Source organism: Molossus molossus, unplaced genomic scaffold, assembly GCF_014108415.1.
Source record: "Molossus molossus isolate mMolMol1 unplaced genomic scaffold, mMolMol1.p scaffold_m16_p_3, whole genome shotgun sequence".
NCBI lineage: Eukaryota > Metazoa > Chordata > Mammalia > Chiroptera > Molossidae > Molossus > Molossus molossus.
The window spans coordinates 53,293,851-53,317,339 of NW_023425366.1; the positions used below are offsets into that span (position 1 = coordinate 53,293,851).

General features: G+C 48.1%; 1 protein-coding gene across 1 annotated transcript in view; it reads right to left on the reverse strand.

Annotated features, from left to right (window-relative positions):
• The window catches only part of LHFPL2 (LHFPL tetraspan subfamily member 2), a 140,682-nt gene that overhangs the window by 16,711 nt on the left and 100,482 nt on the right, over positions 1-23,489 (reverse strand). The window contains exon 4 of the mRNA XM_036278785.1: positions 7,041-7,645. Within this exon, the coding sequence (XP_036134678.1) occupies positions 7,041-7,470 (430 nt within the window). The 5' untranslated portion in view covers positions 7,471-7,645. The remainder of the gene's footprint in view (positions 1-7,040; positions 7,646-23,489) is intronic.

Below are 23,489 nucleotides of genomic sequence, written 5' to 3' on the forward strand. Positions count from 1 at the left end.
TTACTTCACATTCCAAGTGATTGGCTGTTTTCTGAACTATTTACATGCCTCTGGGAGAAACTTATGAAAAACTTTCTTGATAAATTATTCATCTGACATGGGATTAAGAACGTGCTGCAGCCCTGGCTGGTTTGGCTCAGTGGTTACAACGTGGCCTGCAGACCGAAGAGTCGAGGGTTTGATTCTGGTCAAAAAGGCACGTACCTCATTTGTAGTTCGGTCCCTGGCCCGGGGTCGTGCAGGAGGCAGCCAGTCGATGTGTGTCTCTCTCTCTCCCCATCACACTCTGTCTGAAGGAAAATGGAAAAATATCCTTGGGTGAGGATTTAGAAAAAGAAAGTGCTCCTGTTTGACTATAACCAAAATACACTGATAATTCAAAATAAGCTGCCAAAATAAATAAAATGCAGTATATTATAGAATAAAAGACAAAAAATTTAGTTACTGAGCTATGAAATATTCAGGAGAATAAGTAAATTTCTTGCCTGCTAAGGTCTTGGGGTCCAGGTAATGTTAACTAACTCCTACAACACACCAGGTGCCATGTTTCCACAGGAGGTCCCTGCAGCTGGCCTTGAAACGCTGAACACAGCACTGCATTTGGTCTGAAATTTTTAATATTGGCCTCATTCTCTCATGTGTATTTTAGATTTTGTCTGTACTGGGGCTATCTTTAAAAAGGAAGAAAGAGTGCTGGCCATTTAATAAAGCTACTGGAAGACTACACAGTAACTGAACTCACAAATCCGGCTGCTGGAGCCACAGTCCTCCACAGGAGAGGCCGACTGTCCGAGCTGGCGTCGCAGCTGAGCCCACGTCAGTGCGTGAGCTCGACAGGGTGCCTGGGCTGCTGGTGTAAATATTCAGAATCACACTACGTGGTTACTTGTTAATGGAACCTGAACATAGATCATCTATGACTCTGTGATAATTTATGGCTACAATTAAGTGGTTACTATGGCAAACCACTTTCCACATTTTATTTGCCTATCGATTGCTATATCTGAATTTTAAGAGAGTTGCAGTTTTCTTCTAGATCTTCCAACTGATTCTTTAAAAACAGATCCCAGTCCCTAGATTTACTTAAATTAATGCCTGCTTGGTCCACTTGCTTTTAGACAGTAGTTTTTTAATCTAATGATACGGCTGTGGTCTTTGTTCTCTTTTTTTTTATCCTCACTCGAGGACATTTTTCCATTTTTTGTTCAGATAGAGCGGGCGGGAGAGAGAGGAAGAGAGAGAGAGAGAAACATCGATGTGAAGGGACACATCGAGTGGCTGCCACCCGCACAACCAGCCAGGGCCGGGGACAAACTGCAACCGAGGTACGTGCCCTTAGCGGGAACCGAACCCGGGTCTCTCTGTACTGCAGGCCGACGCTCCAACCGCTGAGCCAAACCGGCCAGGGCGTCTTTGTTCTCTTTATGTATATGTGTGTGTGTGTGTGTGTGTGTGTGTGTGTGTGTGTGTACACACACATACACAAACACACTTTGCTTCGCTAGGGGACAGTTTATAAAACAGTGGCTCTAATACAGGCTTGGGAGTGGAAACTCAAGAAATTGTAGACCTGAGTCTGCAGGTCTTTGCACTTAGTGGGTATCCAATAAAATCTTCTTGAATTGAAATTTAATTCTGGCTGCCTTATAACAGTTCTGCATTCTTTAGTTTTTACCAAGGGACTACTGAAGGTCGGTGAATTAGTAAAGGTGTCATAATCAGTAGTATTCGTAGACTGGTTTAGACGGAACCATTAGAACTGACTTCTGGGAAGGGGTTATCTGCCCAGAGAGCCAGAAATCAAGAGCCTCCTTTTGATGGTCAGAAGCTTCTAGTACCTCTTTCTAAGAAGGATATTTTGAAGTTGGGTTCCAAGGTCACACTACCTTCTCAGAGAAAGCCAGGTGGACTTTTCCGGTGTAAATTTATGGGGCAAGGTCCCTGTGAAAGTCAAGAATCTCTTGCCCCTTTCTGTCTGCTTCCCAAGCCCCTCTTATTTCTCTCTCCACAGTGCCTGATCTGTCTTTTTAGCCTGGGAGTGAATGGGCAGGGTGTAGGATAAGTCAAAACGGCTGCTGGGACCAGGCTGAGCTGGGTTACCTTCTTGATGCTAAAGTTATTTTTCACCCTATGAAAAATGAAAATTAGAATACTAAGTCCTGGATAGTCATCAGGGTGCGTTTCATATGCCTGTCCGTACTTTCACATTCAGTCCGATGTATGACAAAGCCGTTCTGCAAGCAGCCTCTTCTTTCTCACATTCTTCCCCTTTTATCCCCCCCACCCTTTTTTAATATCGTCCTCCTGCACCCTCAGCTATTGCTCTCTTCCAAGTAAGCCGAGTCTGCACACACCAGGGCCTGCGCCCCATCGCAGAGAGCAGTTCCCATGAGCACACCCTCTACCCCAGCCCACAGAGGCAGAGTTCAGCCCAAGCCATCTATCTGGTCAGACTGGCGGAGCAGCTTGCTGAAGGGATCCTGCTGGACTGAGACGGATGTAGACAGATAGAGGGCTACAGGGAGTAGAGAGCGTGAGAGCCAACCAGACACAAAGAAGCAAACAAGCACATGAGGGGAGACTGGAAGACAGCAGGCAGCCAGGCCCAGCACTCATGAGCTAGTTCAACCCTCATGGCAACCCCAGTGGAATAGTCCAAGCCAGCGCAAGTGAGCCAACTCCTGAGCTCATTTTAATGGCTTCTGTCCCAAGCCTGAGTCACTGGGGATGCCATGGACTTCAAGACAGCCCTTCATGCATTTCCAAAAACAAACTGCTTGATGCTGTCATGGAAAACCTGGATCTTTGCAGTCTATGGTTTCACTGTGGATTACATCCAGGTCACAACCTCAGGGAGACAGCTGGCAGAAACCCACCCTGCTGGCTGATTACCCAGCTTTTGTAATGAATCCCAGAGGGCTATGAACCGATGTGTGTTTCTGGCTCTGCAAAGTCCTGGACAAGTCCTCACCAGTGAAGACCAATCAGTCAGTGCTTTATTCTGTGAGCGAAGCCTGAGAAACCACCTGTAATCAAGACTCAGCTGCTAGAAGCTGCCTCCAGAAAGGAAAGGAACGGGGAATGTGTATGTCAAGGGGAAGAGGGATGGAAGAAGTGCTTTGCTTTCCTGTCAGTTCAGCTGTTATCTTCTGCTAAAAAAAAAAAAAAAAAAAGGTTCTGAGGACACCCACAGTCACATTAAAGTCACAGGACTGTTCTGTACTCTTCAGCCCCAACGCAGGCAGGCTTTTAAGGGGCCAGGGAATAGCATGTACAGTGGTTGATTTCAACAGAACAGGGTCAGTTCTAAAGACTATAAAAGACACCCCTATTCTTTAGAACACAGCAATTCTAGGAAACATTAAAAATATACTAAAATCTGCCAAGAAAACAGAAATACTTTAATAATCATATAAAGCTACCACTTATTATGTGCCAAGCCCTGTGTTTAAGCCTTTCTCATATCTTATTTAATCCTCAAACCAGCCTTGAGGTATATACTACTGTTATACCCATTCTACACGTGAGAAAACTGAGGCTTAGAGAAGCGAGGTCAATTGGTCAACATTTCACAGCCACTTTAAGGCGCGGTCAGGACTGATCCAGGGTCAGGTGAGGCTTCCTGTTTTACCGCTACTGAGAATAAGCGTGGAACACCAAGGGCATTTATGCACAAGTATTTAGGAAGTATTAGCTGGGTGCTCATCTAATGGGCCTTGAATGCAAATCCTGCTATATGGGTTAACAGTCAAGAGTTGTATTTTATTATTATTTTTTAAGTTACCCAGATTTTGAGATTTCCACTGAAGTAGCAGATTCTTTCACACCAGCTTCTAAAATCAAAATATCAAGATTTTGATGATTTATGTTATATATTTTATAGACAATGAAGGCTATAATGCCTGTGGCCTATTTATTCTTTAAAATTAAGTACAGCAAAGGAATATGCTTACAGTATCTTGTAATCTTTCATCCAGTTGCATTTTACGGAACTGCCATTTTTGTCAAAATGAAAAGAGTAAGAATAAACAGTCTGAATGTATTTTCAAAGAATATCCTTTTGTTGCTCTGACAGCAGCCTCCCTCTTGCCATCTGTTTCGGTGTTGGATAGACTCCGGCCAGGTTCGGGGCGGGGGGCAGGGAGAGAGAAGACTGATGCGCACAGCTGTCCAGTCCTAGACTGGCGCTGGGGCTGACCAGATGCCGTTACAGACTGGCCGAGAGGAGGGAAAGAAGTCAGCTGCTTCAGACATAAGCTTTCTCAGCCGGGGATTCAAGGGCCGTGGCCGTCACTCGTGTTGGCTTGAACTGCCCGGTGCAGACCTCCATGAGGGGAGAAAGCCCACTGAGCACCACGTCCGGAGGCCCCCGCACTCCAGCATGAGGGAGTCGGCTGACCCTGCTTAGCCTGCTTTCCCAGGATTTCTTAGGGATACTGCTCAGCTGGAAGGAGAAAAGCAACCGCTTCTCCTGAATTTCAGTGCTTAGTCTTAGAGATCAGTGGGCCCCAGAGAGATAGTCTGACTATACAGGAATCTCTGCCTCCTGCCAATTTAAAATTTTGAGTAATTTCAGACTTTCTAAGATCCTGTGTGTATGCATGAGGAACATAAGTGATGGGAGTGGGGCGAAACTTAAGATTTCTTTGGGAAAATCTAAACTTTGGAAGAGACCTGCGACCAACAGACTTGCACCAGGGGTATGGTGCTACTTTTTCTCTTCAACTCTTCTTCCCAGAGGCTTGCTACATACATAGAGGGGGAAGGAGGGAGGAAGAGAGAGGAGTCAGGGATAACTCATTGGAGTGTGTGAATAATGCCAAAGATATGTACTAATCTTTGTGCCAAAATGAATGCTCTTGCCATTTATGTGAAACAGCAGACAAGAGCACCAAAAGATTTGCTGGACTAATCCACTTTGAGAGATTGAGTTCACTGGACTAAACACCATATTAAAAAACTGCATGCAAATACTATTTAAGACTGAAGGCTAGCTACAAGTTGCTTCTGCATGACTGTAAAAGACAGGTGTGGTGTTAGGGTCCGAGAAGTCCCACCCTTACTGTAAACAGCCACTGATTTGCTAGAAGGCACTGTTTCTCAGGATGAAAAGCATGCCTAGGGATGACAAGTCAATTACACCTGGATACCAGTAAATGCATAGGCAACCGCCCCTCTTGTCAACCAGAACTCTTCAACAGGACCCACAGATTGTGTGCCGGCTTCCCTTCATTTGCATGTTCACACTGATTTTCTAAAAGCCTTAGTAATACTCCTCGAGGGAAGCTTGAAGCTATACTCGCATATATGTACACACCCGAGGCACTGTGTGTCTGAGGGCAACTGAGTAGGGCATTTCTCTGACAAGGAAAGATGATTTGGTATCGAAACCCATCTTATTTAACATTTCTAGGAGGTGACCTGACAAGCTGAACAGAGCAAATTTCAGATTTCAGGAGTCAATCAAAAGGGGCCAATAAGTTTCATGGAATCAAAAATTAAAATTAAAACAAAAAAATCTAAGGTAATGTCATATTTTGCAGTCTCCCTATTTTTCAGGAGAGGAATGCCAGGGTCCAGAGAGGTGGTACATTTATCTCAAGTGAAACTCAAGTTAGTAGCAAAGGTAAAATAGATCAAAGTGGAATCCTGGCCTCCCAAATTCTGTAGTGCCTACTGGTGCCTGGGTCATTCCTGGAATAGCTGTTCCTGGCAGACCATTCAAACAGACCAGGATTGTGGAGCAGGTCCTCTGTCATTTCTCTGGGCCCACTGCCCCCCTAAACACACACACACACACACACGCCCTGCCCCCACCCCCTAGATTCGAGGAATGAAAAACATTCTTATCAGTTGTTTGGGGATAAAAAACAAACAAACCTGTGTTTGACCTGTTTACCTGGAAGTCAGCCCTGCTGAGCTCAAGACTTTGCTATAAGGCAGACTAGAGTGAATGCATTTTGACTGTTTCTTTACAGGCCTGGACACCAGGCTCAGTGCTTATCCTCATTGTCGAGTTAAGTGCACACACTTGAGAATTTGCTGAGAGATGAGTCACCGTGCCCTTCAGTTAGCATTGTAGGTGGAATACTGTTTCTCATGTTAGAGTTCAGATTAATAAATAGTTTGGTTATGATTGCTGAGATGTTAATTTCTATTCTGAAAATCAATGCACAAGTCTATCCCTCTTCTTCCTTGAGGATGTCTTCACTCTGCTGAGTGTGTGTGTGTGTGTGTGTGTGTGTGTGTGTTTCTGCCCTCTAGAACAAGTCCCTTGTGCCTAGACAGACTTATTCTCCCCCCTTCCCCATTCAGGATCCACCTTTCAGAGCCACGTAGCAAAGTCCATGAAAGAACCAGTGGCCTTGGAAGTTTTCTTGCAGCTCACAGCCTCTCCTCTTGATCGCTGTTAGGAGCTCATACTTTTTTCTCCACCAATTTCTAACCAGCTCATTAGTGAGAAATCCCAAGAAAGTGGAAGAGTTCGTTTATATTTTCTGATCTGCACAGAACATTCAGCAGTCTCCAGGACACAGACCACTGAAACCAGGGCATTAAAGTCTGAGCAGCTGATAGTAATTCCTGCCTGCTGCTTCCCCTACCGAAGCTGAACTCATCGGGCTGGGCCTGACAGCAGTGGCAGCCAGCTCCACCTCTGAATGAACACCCCACACGCACATTCCCTCTCAGAGTGCTTGCTGCAGGTGGGATCTAACTCCTCACTCCTCTGTGCATGCACTATGTACAAAACATGCTTTTAGCGTAAATGGAAGAGCAGAGTAGGAGTAGTTACTCCAACAAAACCTGACAGCTTAGAGGCCGAGGAGAGGCAAGGAACGGAACATGAGAGCAGGGAGCAGACGCTTCTCTCCACCAGAGGGGAGTAAAACAGGAAGGGGAGTGACCAGGGCAGCGCGCTCAAGTTGCTGAGAACATACTTTCTCGCAAAGTCAACCTGGCCAGACAGACTGGGGTCTCCAAAACCGGCGGTAACTGAGTAAGCAAGCGTGTCAGGCCCCTCCCCTCCCTCGCACACTCACCTGCAATCCCTTGCAAGAGCCCGCAGACGTTGAAAATACTTTTCTTCATGATGCTCTGCACACACATGGTGAAGACAGACACCAGGGCCACCATGCAGAGGATGAAGATGCCCATAGCTAGGAAGATGGCAGTGGCCTGCCAGAAGCCGCTGGCGATCTCCCCGAAGTTCTCGGCGTAGGGCCCGCACAGCGTCTCCCGCGGGACGTGCTGCACCCCGGGGTTGCGGATGCAGCGGGCGTAGATGCCCAGCGTCGGGTGGTGGGGCTCGGCGGGGCCGCCGCTCGGCTCCTCGGGCTCCGCGCCGCCGCGGGTCTTGGCTTTCCCAATCAGCCAGTCTGCGCTCATGAAGGCAATGAGCTCTGCAAAAGCCACCACAATACTCAGGAGGGTCCAGAGCATCGAGCGACAGGTGACAATGACATGACACATATTGATGTTCAAGGCGGAAAAAGAGGCAGCAGTCCACGGGGTCACTGAAAGAAGCCGGTGGGGAAGGAGGCTCAGAGGGAAGTCGCTGCTGCGGGGCACTCGCTCCCACAGCCTCCCTCCAGCGTCCGGGCTGTCATGCTGCCATGTCGCTCGCTCGCAGCGCCGCTGGCCTCACCTACGGGAGGAGAGAGGAGGCGGTCAGCAGCCCAGGCCCCGCCCCGCAGCGGGAGGCAGCGGGAGGCAGGTTCTCGGTCCCCAACCCCGGTGTGAGCTGCACAGCTGCCCCTCCGCCCGCCCACACAGCTGACCTTCCCGCCCCTTCCACGCCCCTCCGACCCTCCCCGCCCAGGCCACCACTCGGGTCCCCACAGAACCTTGCTGTAGAGGTCCCGGTCCCCAGCCAGCACGTGGCCCTTCCAGCGCGCTGGCTGGGCTCCTTTGTTTCCTCCCAGCTCTCCCGTCTCCTATGCACTACTGACTGGTGGCCACACTGTCTCCCCGCAGCGTGACAGGGGCCAGGGGCCGTGCCAGCCCTCCACCCATCCCAGGGACACCCTTTGGCACAGGGGCTCCAGCTCCGTCATCTTTTTAGAAAAAGTCAAACAGCACAGGGATCCAGACAGATCTAGATATAACTGGCAGTGAACCATCAACAGACTGGCTATGCTTTTTAAAGTTTACAGGTCTCTGCCTGCTGTTTTGATGCTAGACTAGCTAAGTTTCGAAAAACTTGCACCAAAAGTTTTTGCTTAACAGTACTGAGCAACACCACCTAATTTTATTGACTGGGCATCAAATTACTAGCAGTGACATATGAGTACTTGCTTCACGGGTAAATGAGAATACAGAAGGAAACAATGCAGTAAAAGAAAAACACATTGCTACCCAAACTCATTTTTCATCCATTTTCTCAGAGGATCATTTTTAAATAAAATAAAACATACTAATTAAAACACAAGGAGGAAAAAAAAAAATTCAGAGAAGAGTTCATGACTTAGTCACTTGGGGAAATTATTCAAAAATGACCGTTGACTAAGTATCTTGACCACTGAGTGGACTTGTTGACAACAGAAACTTGCCTGTGAAGAATGAACTGTCCCAATTCATCATGGGCCTCTGCCTGAGCTCCCCTTCACCCCAGGTCTGGAACTCAACGTGCCCATTGTTTCTGATCTCACAAGGACTCATTCTGTTCCCAAAGACGGATGGCTTCATTACCAGAGGGCTTTGCTCTGACAGTTCAAACCTCCTTCAGAGGGGCCTGAACCCTGAAACAGGGGCCACAGTGCTCGCTGGCAGCCCTATTTTCTGCCCTCTCTCCAAGGTCAGGAAGAACTGCCCAGCTCACATCTGACATCAGGGTGCATGGCTCTGTTCTGAACAATTAGATCTTATCAACCCAGGCCATCTCAACTGCATAAGAACTACAAAGAGCCCCATGGCATGTTGGCAGTGGGGTGGGGCAGGGAGTTAGGGAAGATGGAGGAAAGAGGAGAAAATAAGGAAGCCCAGTGTCCCCACGCTGGCTGACATCTAGTGAGAGATGACTACTTAGCCCATAAAACATAACCCATTGGAAAGTCCTCATACCATTGTAGTTATGCAACATGCTGTTTTGGGAAATTAGCACAATACTGGAAACATAGGCACTTAATGTGTGTGTGTGTCTGTGTGTGTGTAATGAGGCTATTCATGGTTGTGTGTTCAACTGCAAGAGTTTTGGCATCCACAAGGTCTGGGTTCCAAATCCAGTTGCACCACTGACCGACATCTAACTTCTCAGAGCTCAGCTTCCTCATCTACCTGAAAGGAACGGTAAGAGTACCCTGTTTCACAAATTGTGAGGAGTAAAATGAACCTGTTAAAGCACCTTGCTCAGTGCATGGCATAGTAAGTGCTCAATAAATACCAACTCCTTTCCCCCAGGAACTTTCCCCCTAACACTGATGACACTGGTCAGACAGCAATTTAACCGATGCAGTTGCTCAGTAGATAACAGAAACTTGGCCATTATGCACAGAGAAAGATTAAGCACAGGCTATTTAGAGATGAATGAGGTCACTCGTGTCTATGCTTCCCTGGTGGGCTTTCAGGGCGGGATCCTGATCTGACTTCCTGTTTCCCCACTACTTGACCCAGCTGCCAAACTCAACTGTGGAAAATAAATTAGCTTCAGGCCCGAGTATAACCTACTCCCACTCACTCGTTCTCACGTTCCCCCTCCCCAAATATCACCAAATAGAAATGCCTTTTGAAGAAAAACTTACCAATACAAAAGAGCTTTGGAGGAGATTGTAATGAAAATGGCCATTCTGGAGGAGAATAAGAAAACAAGCCACGATGACTCCCGGGAGTCCCCAAGAAGCTACACCCACCCGCCAGGCTCATAAACACTCTGAGCCAACAGGTGGACAGCCCAGCCTGTTAAGAGAAAACGAGGCTACTACAAAGTCTTCCAATTTGATTAGAAAACCAATTTACTGTTATGGCCAACCGATCTCCATCCTTACCCCTCTAATATTTAATTGCAACTGTTCAATATGAATATAAAACCTCTACATATTTGTCCTCTTGCAGAACCTCAGGACTCTGCTACTGACTCCCAGGTGACAGGGGTGTTAATGGACATGCCAAGCTCTGCCCAGAGTCAGGAATACCATTAGGTGGCAACTTCTGAAGAGAAAGGAAGTGAGACTTCAGAAGGGAAGACGGCACATACGGGCTTAGCAGAACGGCCCATGCCAAATTTAAGGCAGGGTTATTTAGGGACCCATGTGCTTAAGTTTAGACTGTCTAGTTCCCTGCCCATTTGTACTAAAACTATCCACTGCACCAAATTCTTATGTCCATGCCAGAGTGGCTGGAGTGAAGCCTTTATTCTTTGTTTGGTCTCCCCAGCTCTGATAAGAGAAATAGCCAGGAAATCCAAGGCCGACTGACAATAACAGAGCATCCAAGGAAAGTCCTCAGGTTGGAGGAACAAGGGAAAACCTGGGAACAGCACAGCAAGGGGCTCCAGAGTGGCCTGCATTCTGTCAAATGTCCCGCTTTGGTCTGTCCAGGAGCAGGGATGCCTGCTGAGAGCATCCATATCAAAGGGGCAGTAGATCCTTGTTACTGATGGTTAACCACAGGGATTCGGGCACAGCATTCCTTAGCACGGAATCCACTGCCGCTACTCAATGCAATTTCTGCTTCTTCAAAGCTCACTTAAGTAAACCAGGCCCTCATTGACATTCCATGTCAACGTCTTCTATCCACAGGCCATTGAATACACGTTCCCTCCAGGACACCTGACTCTCCTATCACATCCCTGATGTTTGTGAATGATCAAGATGGCCCTCTGATTTTCAGAAAATGATGCTATGATTGTCATAAAGATCCGATGAGCCTCTTAGCAAGTAATAAGAAAACAACCAACCCCTCCGAGAATTCTGCAGAAACCTAGAGTAATACTATAGTCAGAAAACAGAGAACGGAGGAGTTGATAAATGGTCGGCCCATGGGTTGATTACACATGTGTTCTCCACAGAGCCTGACAGTTAAAGGGGACAGGCGCTGTGCAGGCTGGATCAGGTTTGTGAGGTCCGTCACGGGATCCTGTCTCTGGAAGCTTCCTGCCTGGTCTGCTTTCCAAGTTTATCATGAAAATATGCAGACACAGATATAAGTTGAAAAGAACACACAATGAACACCCAGATGACACGTGTTACCCTTGCCACACCTGTTCTGTTGCTCTGTGGCGTACACACTAACACACACAGACAGTTCTCTTCTGGACTGTTTGAAAATGAGTTGCAGATGTCTTGACACTTTAGCTCTAAATATTTGATGATACACCTCCCCAAAATAAGGACATTCTCCTACATAACTACAATAACACTAACACACCCACGAAAACTGACAATAATGCCCTTATATTCAAAGCCTCATCCACACTCAAATTTCCCTACCCTGCCCCATTTTTTTATAGCTGTTTTCTTAAAACCATGACTCAATCAAGGCTCATGCATTACATTTGGTTATGTGTCTTTAATTTCTTTTAGTCAAAAATAGTCCTTCCGGCCTGTGTGTGTGTCAACCTGTCCATCTAGAGAGAACACGCACAGGGTCCTCTCTGGTCCTACAGAATCCGGATTGTTGTGAGGCAGTGGCTAGAAGATGGGTCTGGGCAGGATTCCGTTTTTGAAGCCTCTTTGGGTGGGTTCGGATGCCTCGGCTGGGAGGCCCTGTTCTGAGAGACGCCATCCCAGAAGCTGAAGTCCTTCACCAAAGGAGTTTTTCTTCTAAAAAAGGTTTGCTGTATTTCTTTGCATTGGAACCACATTTTATGCATAAGTTACGAAAACACAGCTCTGCAGGCTGAGGAAGGCGCTACAGCTTCTGGGAGGGAGGCGGCCCTCCCCAGGCGGAGTCACTTGGACCAGGAGGGCGCAGGTCGTGGCGATGAGGAAGGATCTGTGCGACAAGAAGGAAGGGCCATCCTTTTAAGAAGGACCAACCTGGGCTGGAGGCTTCTCCGCAGCCTTGCTCTCTGCCCCCGCTCAGCCAGTGCAGAGGGGCATTAGGCAGAGGGCCACTAACCAGTGCGAGTGGGGGTGGCAGTGTTTTAAGAGCTTTGTAAACAGGCCTGGGATCAGGTCTCTGCTTTGCCACTTAACAGCTGTTTGTCCTTCGAAGTCTATTTATATTTAACCTCTGCCAGCCTCAGTTTCCTCATATGCAAAATCAGGTTGACAGCATCTTCCTCATGAGGCTGCCATGAAGATTAAAGGAGAAAGTGTACATCAAATAATCAGCGGGGCTTCCAATTCACAGTGCTCAACATATGTTGACTATTATCAATCATTATCACGATTAGCTTAAAATATGGGCGGTTCAGTAAGTACTCAAAAACATTAACTCCTATTATCAATAATAAATTTGCTGCACTGCCCATGTGGTCCAAATAATCAATACACTTTGAAGAAGAATATATTTCTCCTCCATCACTAGCAGTTCCTTGGCTGACACCTATTTTCATTATCTCCATCTCCCGCAGACGGACCCAAGTCACAGCAGGTGCTGCGGTGTCTCCTGGAAGCATCGGGGTAGAGGGAGGGGGTGTGCTTGCTCCCAGCCTCGGAGAGAGCCTCAGAGTGCTGCTGCTTGAAGTGTGGTCCCCGCACCACCTGCCATCTCTGGGCGAACCCAGGCCACCTGTTTAAAAAGACTACATCCTTGGTCCCCCCGCACTGGATCGAACTTTCTGGAGGTGTTGCCAGAATCTGCATTTTTAACAAGGCCCAGGAGATGGGCGGGAGGAAGCCTCAGGTGTGAGGTGGTGCTGGGGAGGGAGAGGCTGAAGAGAGGAGGCGAGGAGTGTGTGGCCCTGCCCTGGACAGAGCCAGGCCACAGCACAGCTCTCAGCCACACGGGTCACAGGGACCAGTGACTGCGGGGAAGCCAGCTGTCCCCCAGCTTACGGGTTGTCCAGGAATCCTCGCAGGGCACGGAGCAGCTACCTGTACATTCAGGGCCGTCTCTCTTTTGAGCACAAAAGCAGCTTTAGAACTGTAGGGACAGGGCTGAGCCGAAACGCTTAGCACCTTGCGTGACTTTAAAAAGAAATCAGCTACCAAAAGGAGGTTTTAAAAACTCTCATCTGCCCTGGACAGGTTTCTCAGTGGTTAGAACATCGGCCTGCAGACCTAAAGGTCTCAGATTTAATTCCCAGTCATGGGCATGTACCTGGGTTGCAGGTTCAATCCCCAGCCCTGGTCAAGGTCATGAGGGAGGCAACCAATGTCTCTCTCATATCGATGTTTCTCTCTCCCTCCCTCCCTCCCTCCCTTCCACTCTATCTAAAAATCAATGGAAAAATATCCTCGGGTGAGGATTAACAAAACAAAAAAAACTGGCATCTGCCCTGGCTGCCGCCTAAAATACAGACTATGGAAATGCACTAATAATTATATTGTTCTTTGAGTTACAGTCTCAACATGCTTAACACCCCTGTTTATAGCCAGCACCCATCCCACGATCTTGGAGATAAGTCCCTTTCCTCACACTCTCCCGGGAAAACTCTCACACCACGGTTCTCAACCAGGGGCGGTTCTGCCTCTTCTCCCCTTGCACGGGACATCTGGCAATGTCTGGAGACATGTTTGGTTCTCACAACTTGGGGGTGTGGGGTGTGGGGCTACTGGTATCTAGTGGGTAGAGGCCACGGTTACTGCTTACCACCCCACAGTGCACCGCCAGCCCCCACGACAAAGTGGGGTCTGCAGTGGAGTGAGAACCCTGCTCTGGCATCTTCTGGCCGAGGGAGTGTTTACATTTGTAGGTGCCACTTAAAACAGATTTCTAAAACCTTTACACTTTAAAAAGATACACTGTAGCCCTGGCCGGTTTGGTTCAGTGGTTAGAGCATCAGCCTGTGGTCTGGAGAGACCCGGGTTCGGTTCCCGCTAAAGGCATGTACCTCGGTTGCAGTTTGTCCCCGGCCCTGGTTGGTCATGCGGGTAGCAGCCACTCGATGTGTCCCTTTCACATCAATGTTTCTCTCTCTTCCTCTCTCTCCTTCCCACTCTATCTGAACAAAATAAACAAATAAATAAATAAATAAATAAATAAATAAATAAATAAATAAATAAAAGTCACTGGGAGGTCTCTTTACGTCCCCTTCTGTTCCCTCAGACCAGAGGGACCAACAATCCAGCTCTCAAGCTGATGCTCCAGTTTGATCTGGCTCAGCTCCGACAGCCAGGGTGAGGTGCCCATGTCCTGTACATACTGAGGGGTCAAAGGTTCTGTCGTTTATTAACATGGAATAAGAACTTGAAGAGTTGCCTGCCTTTTAATGCCACTGTTTTGTGTACTTTCAAGCAAAACGTATTTTTCATATTCCTAGTGAGTTCCGTGATGTCAGGCAAAATATAAGTCTTAGCGGGAGCCTCGTCGGTCTTTTCAGGATCAGTGAGAAAGTGCAGAGTTTGAATAGATAAAAGTGTCAAAGGGTGGAAAATAAAGAAGTTACGCATAAAAATCAAGGTACACAGTTTCCTTCTTCATGGACTTCCTGGTGTCATGGAGGGGAGACTCCAAATGACTTCTGTTTAAGTGACTCAACTCTGAGCATAAAGAGCCCTGGAGGAGGGGCTGCGGGCTCATCTCCGTGGACAGCTGGGCAGCCCCTCCCAGTGCCAGGAGCACCAACCTCCACTCGCACAGCAACTGTGGGCCTCCAGTCCTGTCTGCCCAGAGGCAGAAAGAATGACTGCTTGTTCACCAGACAGTGCCACCCGCCAGGTTCCCTCCCAACAGCTTAAGAAAGCCACACATGATAAATGGAGAGGATTATGCCACCTGTTATTTCTGAGTCCTTCTCACAAATCCATAAAACAACCCAAAGTAACAAGGATCAACAAGAACAAGAGGCCCTTCCCTACTGGCAGCTTCTGGGAAAGCTATTGTGGAAGACTGGATTATTCTTTCAAATGTCCGTCCGTCCTTGGGGGAGGTTATAGTTTTCCAGGCCACTGACGGCAGGCCTGACCAGGGGACCTGCTTCAGCCGATCGTGCCGCTTCTGAGCAGAAGAGTCGAGCTGGCTTTTCTGTCCAACTCTCTTCCCTCTCACGTGAGATCAGAAAAATCCCAGACAGAGACCTCTGCATCAGCCAGGGTGGGTTAAAATTTCTCAACCCACTTCCACGTTGTGCAACATCTAAAAGTCACTGGGAGGTCTGTCTTTATGTGCCCTTCTGTTTCGTCAGACCAGAGGGACCGCCAATCCAGCTCTCTCGAAGCAGAGGCACTGCGCCCCTGGATGCAGACCCGCAGTGTGGGTGGGAAACCGAGGCTGTGCTGCCAATGCGGAGATTTCAGGGTCACAGCACAACCCAGCCTCTCCTGAGGACTAAGGCTCCTGGCAGAGTCACAGTGCCTGCCCCCCCCTCCGGTCTCTCTGCTGGCAAGTTCAAGCCAACATCACCATCCCCTACCATATGCGTGGCAAAGAGCTTTTTGAAATTAAACAATAATAAACATCACCTAGTGACACACATTAAAGCTTGGCAACTATCTAAGAAGCATTCACCGAACAGGTCAATGAAGTGAGCTGCTCCAATAAAGGTCTGCTCTCCTAATATATTTATTTTAGGGTTAATGAATGGAAGTACTAGGAGATAAGAAAAAGTCCTGCTGAGTACATGAGAAGTGACTCAGAGTGGCAGGTGGAGGAATACTTCCCACGGCAGGTGCTTCCCGCGGTCTCTCCCCAAACAGTCCTCCCTCACCTGGAGCCGCCTCTGCTCTCCTGTCTCTGCTTCTGCTGCTTCTCCCAGCACGGCTCCAGCCCCCCGCTGCAGCCCCCCCGTTAGGACTGCGGCTCGCAAGGCCGCTCCTAGCCAGCACAGGAGGGGAGAGCTGACCTTTGTCTGAAGGGGAAGCCCAGGTCAGCTGGCAGCTCAGGAGACGCCACCGGGACCGGCTGGTACCAGGTATTGGTGCAGAAAAAAGTTGCAGGGCTGCCCAGAGGCCTGTCTGCAACATGGGACACGCCAGGTCTTTCCAAAGAATGGAGACCACAGGGCCAGAGTGAGGGCATCAACTATCAGAAGGGGCAAGCGATCACGGAGGAGGTGGGAGGAGGTTGGAGGCTGGGCTTTTGGCCACAGAACGAAACGTCATAGGACATAGACCAGTCACCGCAGAGCCCGTGAACCGCTGTACCAACACCGCGGCACAAGGCGGGGGCAGAGCCACCGGTGGGCAATCGGCCATGATCACGCTGCACGTTTTCTAGAAATGCCATTTCAGAGTTGAAGGAGGAGGACGTAGCATTAGGGGGGAACAGGGGTCTTCCATGAAGTCCTTCATCAGCTCCTGGGTATACCTCCCATGTTAAAACCGAACACTTGTTCATCTCAATATTATTCTACATCAGTTTTAGGTGAATAGCACAGTGGTTAGACATTTATGTAATTTTACAAAGTGTTCCCCCGATAAGTCTAGTACCCACGTGGCACCATACGTAGTTATTACAATATTGTTGACTATTCCCTATGCTGTACTTGACATCCTGTGACTGTTTCGTAACTGCCAATCTGTGCTTCTTAATCCCTTCACCTTTTTCTCCCAGCCTGCCCAACTTGCTCTCGTCTGGAAACCGTCAGCTTATTGTCTGTATCTATGAGTCTGTTTCTGTTTTGTTGACGTTGTTGTTTATTTGTTTGCTTATTTTTTTTCTTTAGATGCCAAAACACTGAAGTTGTTTTAAGTTGGGTATTATTTCCTTTTGAACCAACTCCTATTTAAAAAAAACAAAATTGCCCTGGCCGGTTTGGCTCAGCGGTTAGAGTGTCGGCCTGCGGTCCTGAGAGACCAGGGTTCGGTTCCCACTAAGGGCATGTACCTTGGTTGCAGTTTGTCCCCGGCCCTGGTAGGTTGTGCGGGTGGCAGCCACTCGATGTGTTCCTTTCACATCAATGTTTCTCTCTCTCTCTCTCTCTCTGTTCCTCTCTCTCCCTCCCACTCTACCTGAACAAAAAATGGAAAAATGTCCTCCGGTGAGGATAAAAAAAAAAAAAAAAAAATTAACAGCAATAAGGTGTCACTTTATAAACGCAATAATTAGTACTAAACAAAAATGTTAACCTGGAAATAGCCACTGCTACTTAAAAAATGATAAAAAAAGTGTTTCTTTCCTTGCACCGCCTCTGGCCCTGAACACCCGGACCACGCGGGAGAGGTTAATGTGATGCTGGCCCTTGGCGCCGAGGTTCCAAGCAACGGCAAAGGAGGTGATGCGTGTACACAACAGAAGCCTCTGCCCAGAGTGGCCAAGGGGACAGGCTGATGAAACTCCAGCCCAAGAACTTCCTGGAGGGCGTAGGGCAGGAACAGCTCACGGCAGCGACCTTCACCCAGGATCCCATTAAAACAAACTCTCCAAGTGATCACAAACAAAGCTACGGCAGCCATGGTGTTTGCTTGCAAAGCTTCCAGGGGAGTGATGCATTTCTAATGCTCACTACAGGATATTATCCATGAACAGGGCCTACTAATGTAAAGCAACCCATATCCTTAAAATCCAAAAGCCAATGCCCAGCCAATGTGGCTCAGTGCAGTGAGCACTGTCTCATGGATTAACAGGTCCCGGTTAGATTCCCGGTCAGGGCACATGCCCAGTACAGCTGATAGATGTCTCTCACACTGATGTTTCTATCTCTCTCTAAAAAATAAAATTAAAACCTATTAAAACAAATAAAAAAACCAAGAGCCTAATTTGAGATCTGCCCAGGGATCAAGGCAATGCTAGTCACTGCTCACTACCTACAAACAAAAACCTTCCATATTCTTGTGGTCACTTTGTTTCTAACCAATACCACTAAGCAGTAGTGGAATTAAGAGTTTTTGAATGATTTAAAGTAGAAGTCCAAAGTCTATTGTAGACGATGTTCATATTTCTAAAAGCACCACTGAAAAATTCAGTCTCACTGGGTTTTTTGTTTGCTTGTTTTGATTCCAGCTTTTCACAACCAAAGATACAACCTGCAGCCCTCTGGTCTGCACCGCCCTGTGTTGTGTCCACAATACATACTGCCTGAGAACCAGTGAGCTCAGAGAAATGTATCAAACACACTGCAATAAAGGACAAAAGTACAAAGTGTATGTGTGCAAACATGGCTCTTTATAACTCACATATCGAAAATGTCCCCTCTCCAGTGCCTTATTTCTCATATATATTTAAGACCCATGAAATACTGTGTGATCAGGACTGCACACAGACACACATACAGACACATTTGTAAATGTAGATTTTTAAATATCTAAAATCAGCAAGACAGGCTTGTACGCTGAATGTACACTCAGTTCATTGAACACCGTCCACCTCAATGATTTCATAGCCAGAAATCGAGTTACCCAGTGGTTCCAACTCTCCCTAAGGAGACTGCCAAATTAAAAATGGGACACACGTTTAAACTTTCTCTATCCATTAACTAGAGGAATTCCCCAGGTACTTAGGATCTGAACTGTGCTTTGCAAACAGATGAGCTTAGGTGTTGTTCCCAAAAGGTCACACCCTTTGAGGAAAAGCGAGTTCGGTGTACAGTTGCCAGTAGCGTCAGGTACTTGCAGACACAGAACAATCCATAAATGCAGACGACAGTCTTGGCCTGCATCACTGAACGGGCCTAGTGAGTCAGGAATGTCCCGGCGGGAGGCGGAGGCCCGCCCAGGGAGCTCTCCTCATGGCAGCCTAAGTGAAGTCAGGGCAGACTCAAAGTTCAAGACGGTCAGAGAAAACCCTGTTCTGGAAGTCTGAACCCTGTACTTGTTCACATGATCCAATGCTCTTCCTGGAAACAGGGACTTACTGTTCCAGCTTCCAATAATAGTGAGGCACAGTAGACATGAAGTTCAACTGGGTGTGCATCACAAGACCAGGCCACTTAAAAACAAATCCCTGGGAAGGCTGGGAGAAGAAATGGCTTTATGTTCACTTCCATAAGAAGAGACATTCCGAACCTCCTGTTCCCCAGCTTCTCAGCTGCCAGGGCTGCTCAACAAGGTGGGTGAGGTGGAAGCCTTTCCAGGTTTACGCACATGCAGAGCCACGGGTCCAGGTGCCCCGAGGGCTCCTGCCACCATCCTCCCCAGCATGCGCCAGGCCAGAGCGGATGACTCACTGAGAACCCGAATGGCTCAGTAAGAGAAAGGTGCTAGGCAAGAGAGCCTGGGGGAAATCCACAGAGGGAAAAAATAGGCTGTGTTTCGCTTGGGTAATAAAAAAGGAACGTCCCTGGAGTGCTGACACATTTCTCTGAACGATCACACTTCATCACAGCAAGCGGCTTCCCACAGCCCTGACCACCCCAGCCTGGGAGAAAACACCACAGATGGTAGGGAAGTCTCTGTACCCCAAGTGCCAAGCTGTCCCGTGACAATTCTGGGTCCCAGCATGAAATACGGGCCAGCCAAGGTTTGGGGGAAGGTCTCTCACCCCCAGGACAAGGGTGAGATCAACAGCCACCTTCTCAAGGCTGCTACCAACCCCACTGCTCCACCCTTCCAGACACATGAGCTCAGCCAGAAAGGCAGCAGCGGCGAGTGACTCAGTCTGGGGCCAGACTGTCTGGGTTGGAATCCTGGTTCTACCACTTCCTAGGTGGTGACCATGGGCACACATGTGTCTCTGTACCTTGGTTCCCGTTTGTCAAATGGGGTACTAACCCTACCACGTAGGCTTGTTGTGAAGATCAATTAGGTTAAAACAAATACCCTGCTTAGAACAGTGTTTGGCACATGGTAAGTACTCCAGTCGCGTAGACTATCCTGGGACAGGGCCCAGACTCCCTATCCCTGACCCCACATCCACACGGCCACTTGAGGTCACACCTCTGGCGCTGCCATTGAGGACTTCCTGTTCAGGGCACACCTGGCGAGTGGGTGATTAGCCTCACCTTCACTGGCAATTTCTCCATGTAAAAGGAGTCCTGGGGCAGAAAGGATCCAAAGCAGAGCAGATCTAGCTCAGTGCTATTGCCCTGCCGAACCACGGACTAGCTCCATGTCTTCGGACAATGGACGTCACCTCCGTGAAGTGGGGGTGATCACAGACCACCTCACAGGGTGCATGGGATTGTAAAATCCGTGCATGTAAAGCAAGGTATAAATGTAAGTACTCAATAGGTGGTAGGAATCAATATTATTATTATCATAGTGATTAGTATTTATTATTCTGTTCTTGAAGGTCTGTGTCTCCAAATACCCCCCCCCCCCAATTACCTTCTATCATTAACTCACTATAATCTGAAGTTTGTCAAATGGCAAAGCCATACATTGGGAGGGGGGACCCCAGACAGGAAACAGGGGAAATGTGGGTCCTGGTCTAGGCTCTCGGCTAACTGGCACGTAAGCACACATGGCCCCTTAACTACTCTGGCTTCAGCGTCTCAGGTACGAAGTGAGAGGGGAGGGTCTGCAGGGATCGCCTCTGCCACCTCCAGCCCCCAAAGTCAGTCACTTCCAGCACTGACCACCTTTTATCACTTCCTCCCAGACCAGGGCTCCCCCTGGAGCAGGTGGCTCTCCAGGACCTACTTCTCTAGCTGGATGGGAGTCAGTGACACCTTGTAGATTATGACAGATACCAAATGCAGAGGCAGAAGACGTCCTACCTGATCACAGAGCAAAGTAGACCAGGCGCTGGGGGCATGGCCCTGGGCACTGCCCGGGAGCTGTCCAGGGCCATGGTCAAAGAGCTGGGCTAGACGGGCTCCCTCTTCTCAGTTTTTCTGCTGGGGTGGAGCACCCACCTCTAGCCTGCCACTCCCAGTTCCAGAGTGTCTCTCATTCTTGGAAACAGCAGAGCAGTCCCCACTCCAGTCTCGGGCTAACAGGTAAAAACGAGGCCTCCCCTGTCCTTGGCATCCGAGATGGAGCCTGCCATTCAAGAGCCTTGCTCAGTGCTGGAAATCCACTCTCCTAACAAGGGTCCTTCCTTTGCTTCCTGTTCTGGACAAGTGAAACGCTTGCTCACGATGAATTTCACAGCCATGTGCCGGAGGACATGGTAGGAGATAGAGTTTTAATTACTTTTTAATCAAGGGAGCCAACTGATGAACGAACGCATCTCTGCGTGAGTTCTCCAGCGGGAGAAGCTGAAACCCCAGAGATTCCTTTATAAGTACTTTGGTTTCAGGCAGGAGTCAAAAGTCATATCCCTTTTATTTCAAAACACAAGCCGTATGAAACTGTCCTGTAAAATTAATGTTTTCTGCTGTTTGTTCTCTGTTCCTTGGCAAATTATTAAGTAAAGCAGTGCAATTCTCTCATCAATTATCAATGGCCCCAGAAGGCTTATTTGCATCTATCCAGGGATACTTATTTCTGATAAGTATTCTTATTCATGATCTAATAAAATGTCTTGTTTTGTTATAATCAACCAAATGACTCAAATGATGTTTAAAAATTCAACACTCCAACCCAATAGACCGGTGATGAAGCTGCTGAGCTGACATTAATTTAAAGTGATTTTCAATTTTACTTGGCGTTATCGGTGAGATCATGGATTTTTTAAAAAGTACTTTTTGGAAATGTTGGGCCCCATGCTGTCAAAGGCAGTATTTTACCAAGGTTCAGTAACACTGATTCGATCACGACGATGATCACGATAGCAAGGGCCGGGGTGAGAGTCCTGACAAGACAAATTATTTGGCCGCCAACCCCACACGGCCTGGCTGCAGGCATGGGCTGTGAGGATAAACTATGCCAACAGCAAGAACACCACTCAGAAATACATCTAGTTTCACTCCTAACTTCCTGACCTTTGTTCCCAACTGCCCTTCAGTGGAGGTGGCCATTCATAAACACAAGGGCCAAACTGTACTGGGCCCTTGTCACGTGGGCAGGAGTCAAAATGCAGACCTTCGAGGGCTGGCTCAGTGTCGGTGGGAAATGAGCTGTGCACACACATGGAGTCACCTCCCTCCCCCACAAGGAAACCAAGGGCCCAGATGCTTGAAAGGACAGAAGCAACGATTTCTGCGATAATAATGGGTGAAACTGCACCAATTCTGTAAAAATAGCTCTTATTTTTCCCAGGACCCAGAATATTTGATTTCTTGATTTTTCCTTTATTCTTGTCTCATTAAACGGCACCCTTCTTTGAAAGTAATGCTCATTAAGTAGCTGCTAAAACTAAAGCACTGAAAACAGGAATCTGATATTGCCAGCGTCCCTAACCGGAGAATTCCTATCAGTATCCATTTGTTGACCCTTGTTTATCAAGGTGATTAGCAACAGCCAATGTTAACTGGACTAAGCACTGAAGTCCCAAAGAGGAAAGGCCAGGCAGGTGCCTCCAGGAGCTAACACTGTTCAAGGTGTGCAGGACAATACACGGGGTGACGGGCTGGAGACGGTAGGGTGGAGACACAAAGACACTTCTTAAAAAAAAGGCTAAAGACTGGATCGTGCTGACACTGTATGTTCTGAGCAGAACGGAAGTGGCTGATAACACCTGTGTGTGTGTGTGTGTGTGGGGGGGTGCACGCATGTGTGCCCGTGTCTGTCTGTCAGTAGAAATGATGGCTGAAAGTGCAAAGGATATTTAATCCAGGCATATCTTCTAGTTAGTTAGTATGATGAATTTTAAATAGAAGAATAAAAGTTAACCATGTGTTCCAACCCCTCTTGCCCATTCAAACTCATTTTTTTAACTTATGGGATTATTTATGAACTTTAAAAAATGATTTCAAGGAACTAGGATGACTTTTAAGTGACTCTGGATTTCTGGCCCAAATCCTATCAAGAAAACTCCTAGGACACATCGAGCTTAGGCAGTTTCACGGGACAAGCGTGCTCCCCGTGACAGTGAGCCCACGTGGCGCGGAGGCCGGGCCCTGGCAGGGCTGCTGCGCCGGTTCCAGAGCACAGTGTCCTCTGGTCCCAGTAACGGGTGGGAGTGGAACTGGTTATCATTTAAAGAGGCAGTGTGCATTCGATAGAATAAATATGTATTAATCTGGCTCAGGAAAAACAGAATGGCCACACTTGGGGAAGAGTCTGTGACTATAAAGTGTGAGGCCAAAAAAGGAGTTTGCAACCCTCTTTACGACCTGCCCCTTCCCCTAAATCCTCTCTCGGCTCCTGACACCTGGGACCTTTGCAGGAGAGGGAGGTGCTCCAGTGACCACGACTGAGAAAACCACAAGCTTTTCATCGTGCAAGACACTCAAGGTCTGTGAGAACCCTAATTTCCTCAACAGAGAGAAAGCGAAGCTGAGTGGCTGAGGCCATTCCTCAGAAACCATACAGCCAAACCCAGAAGCCAAGGGGTGGACTGATCTCCTTCCGGCTGCTGGACAGAGCAGAAGACAGGCCGCGTTCCCATAACCAACAGGACCTTCTGAGGCCCATTCACGAGCCTGGCTGTGAGCCAGTGCCTGGACAGCAAAATGACCACCATCCTCAAAAGGTCATGGGCTAGTGGAGTGACAGATAAGACAGCAGGCAGGCACAAACAGAGTG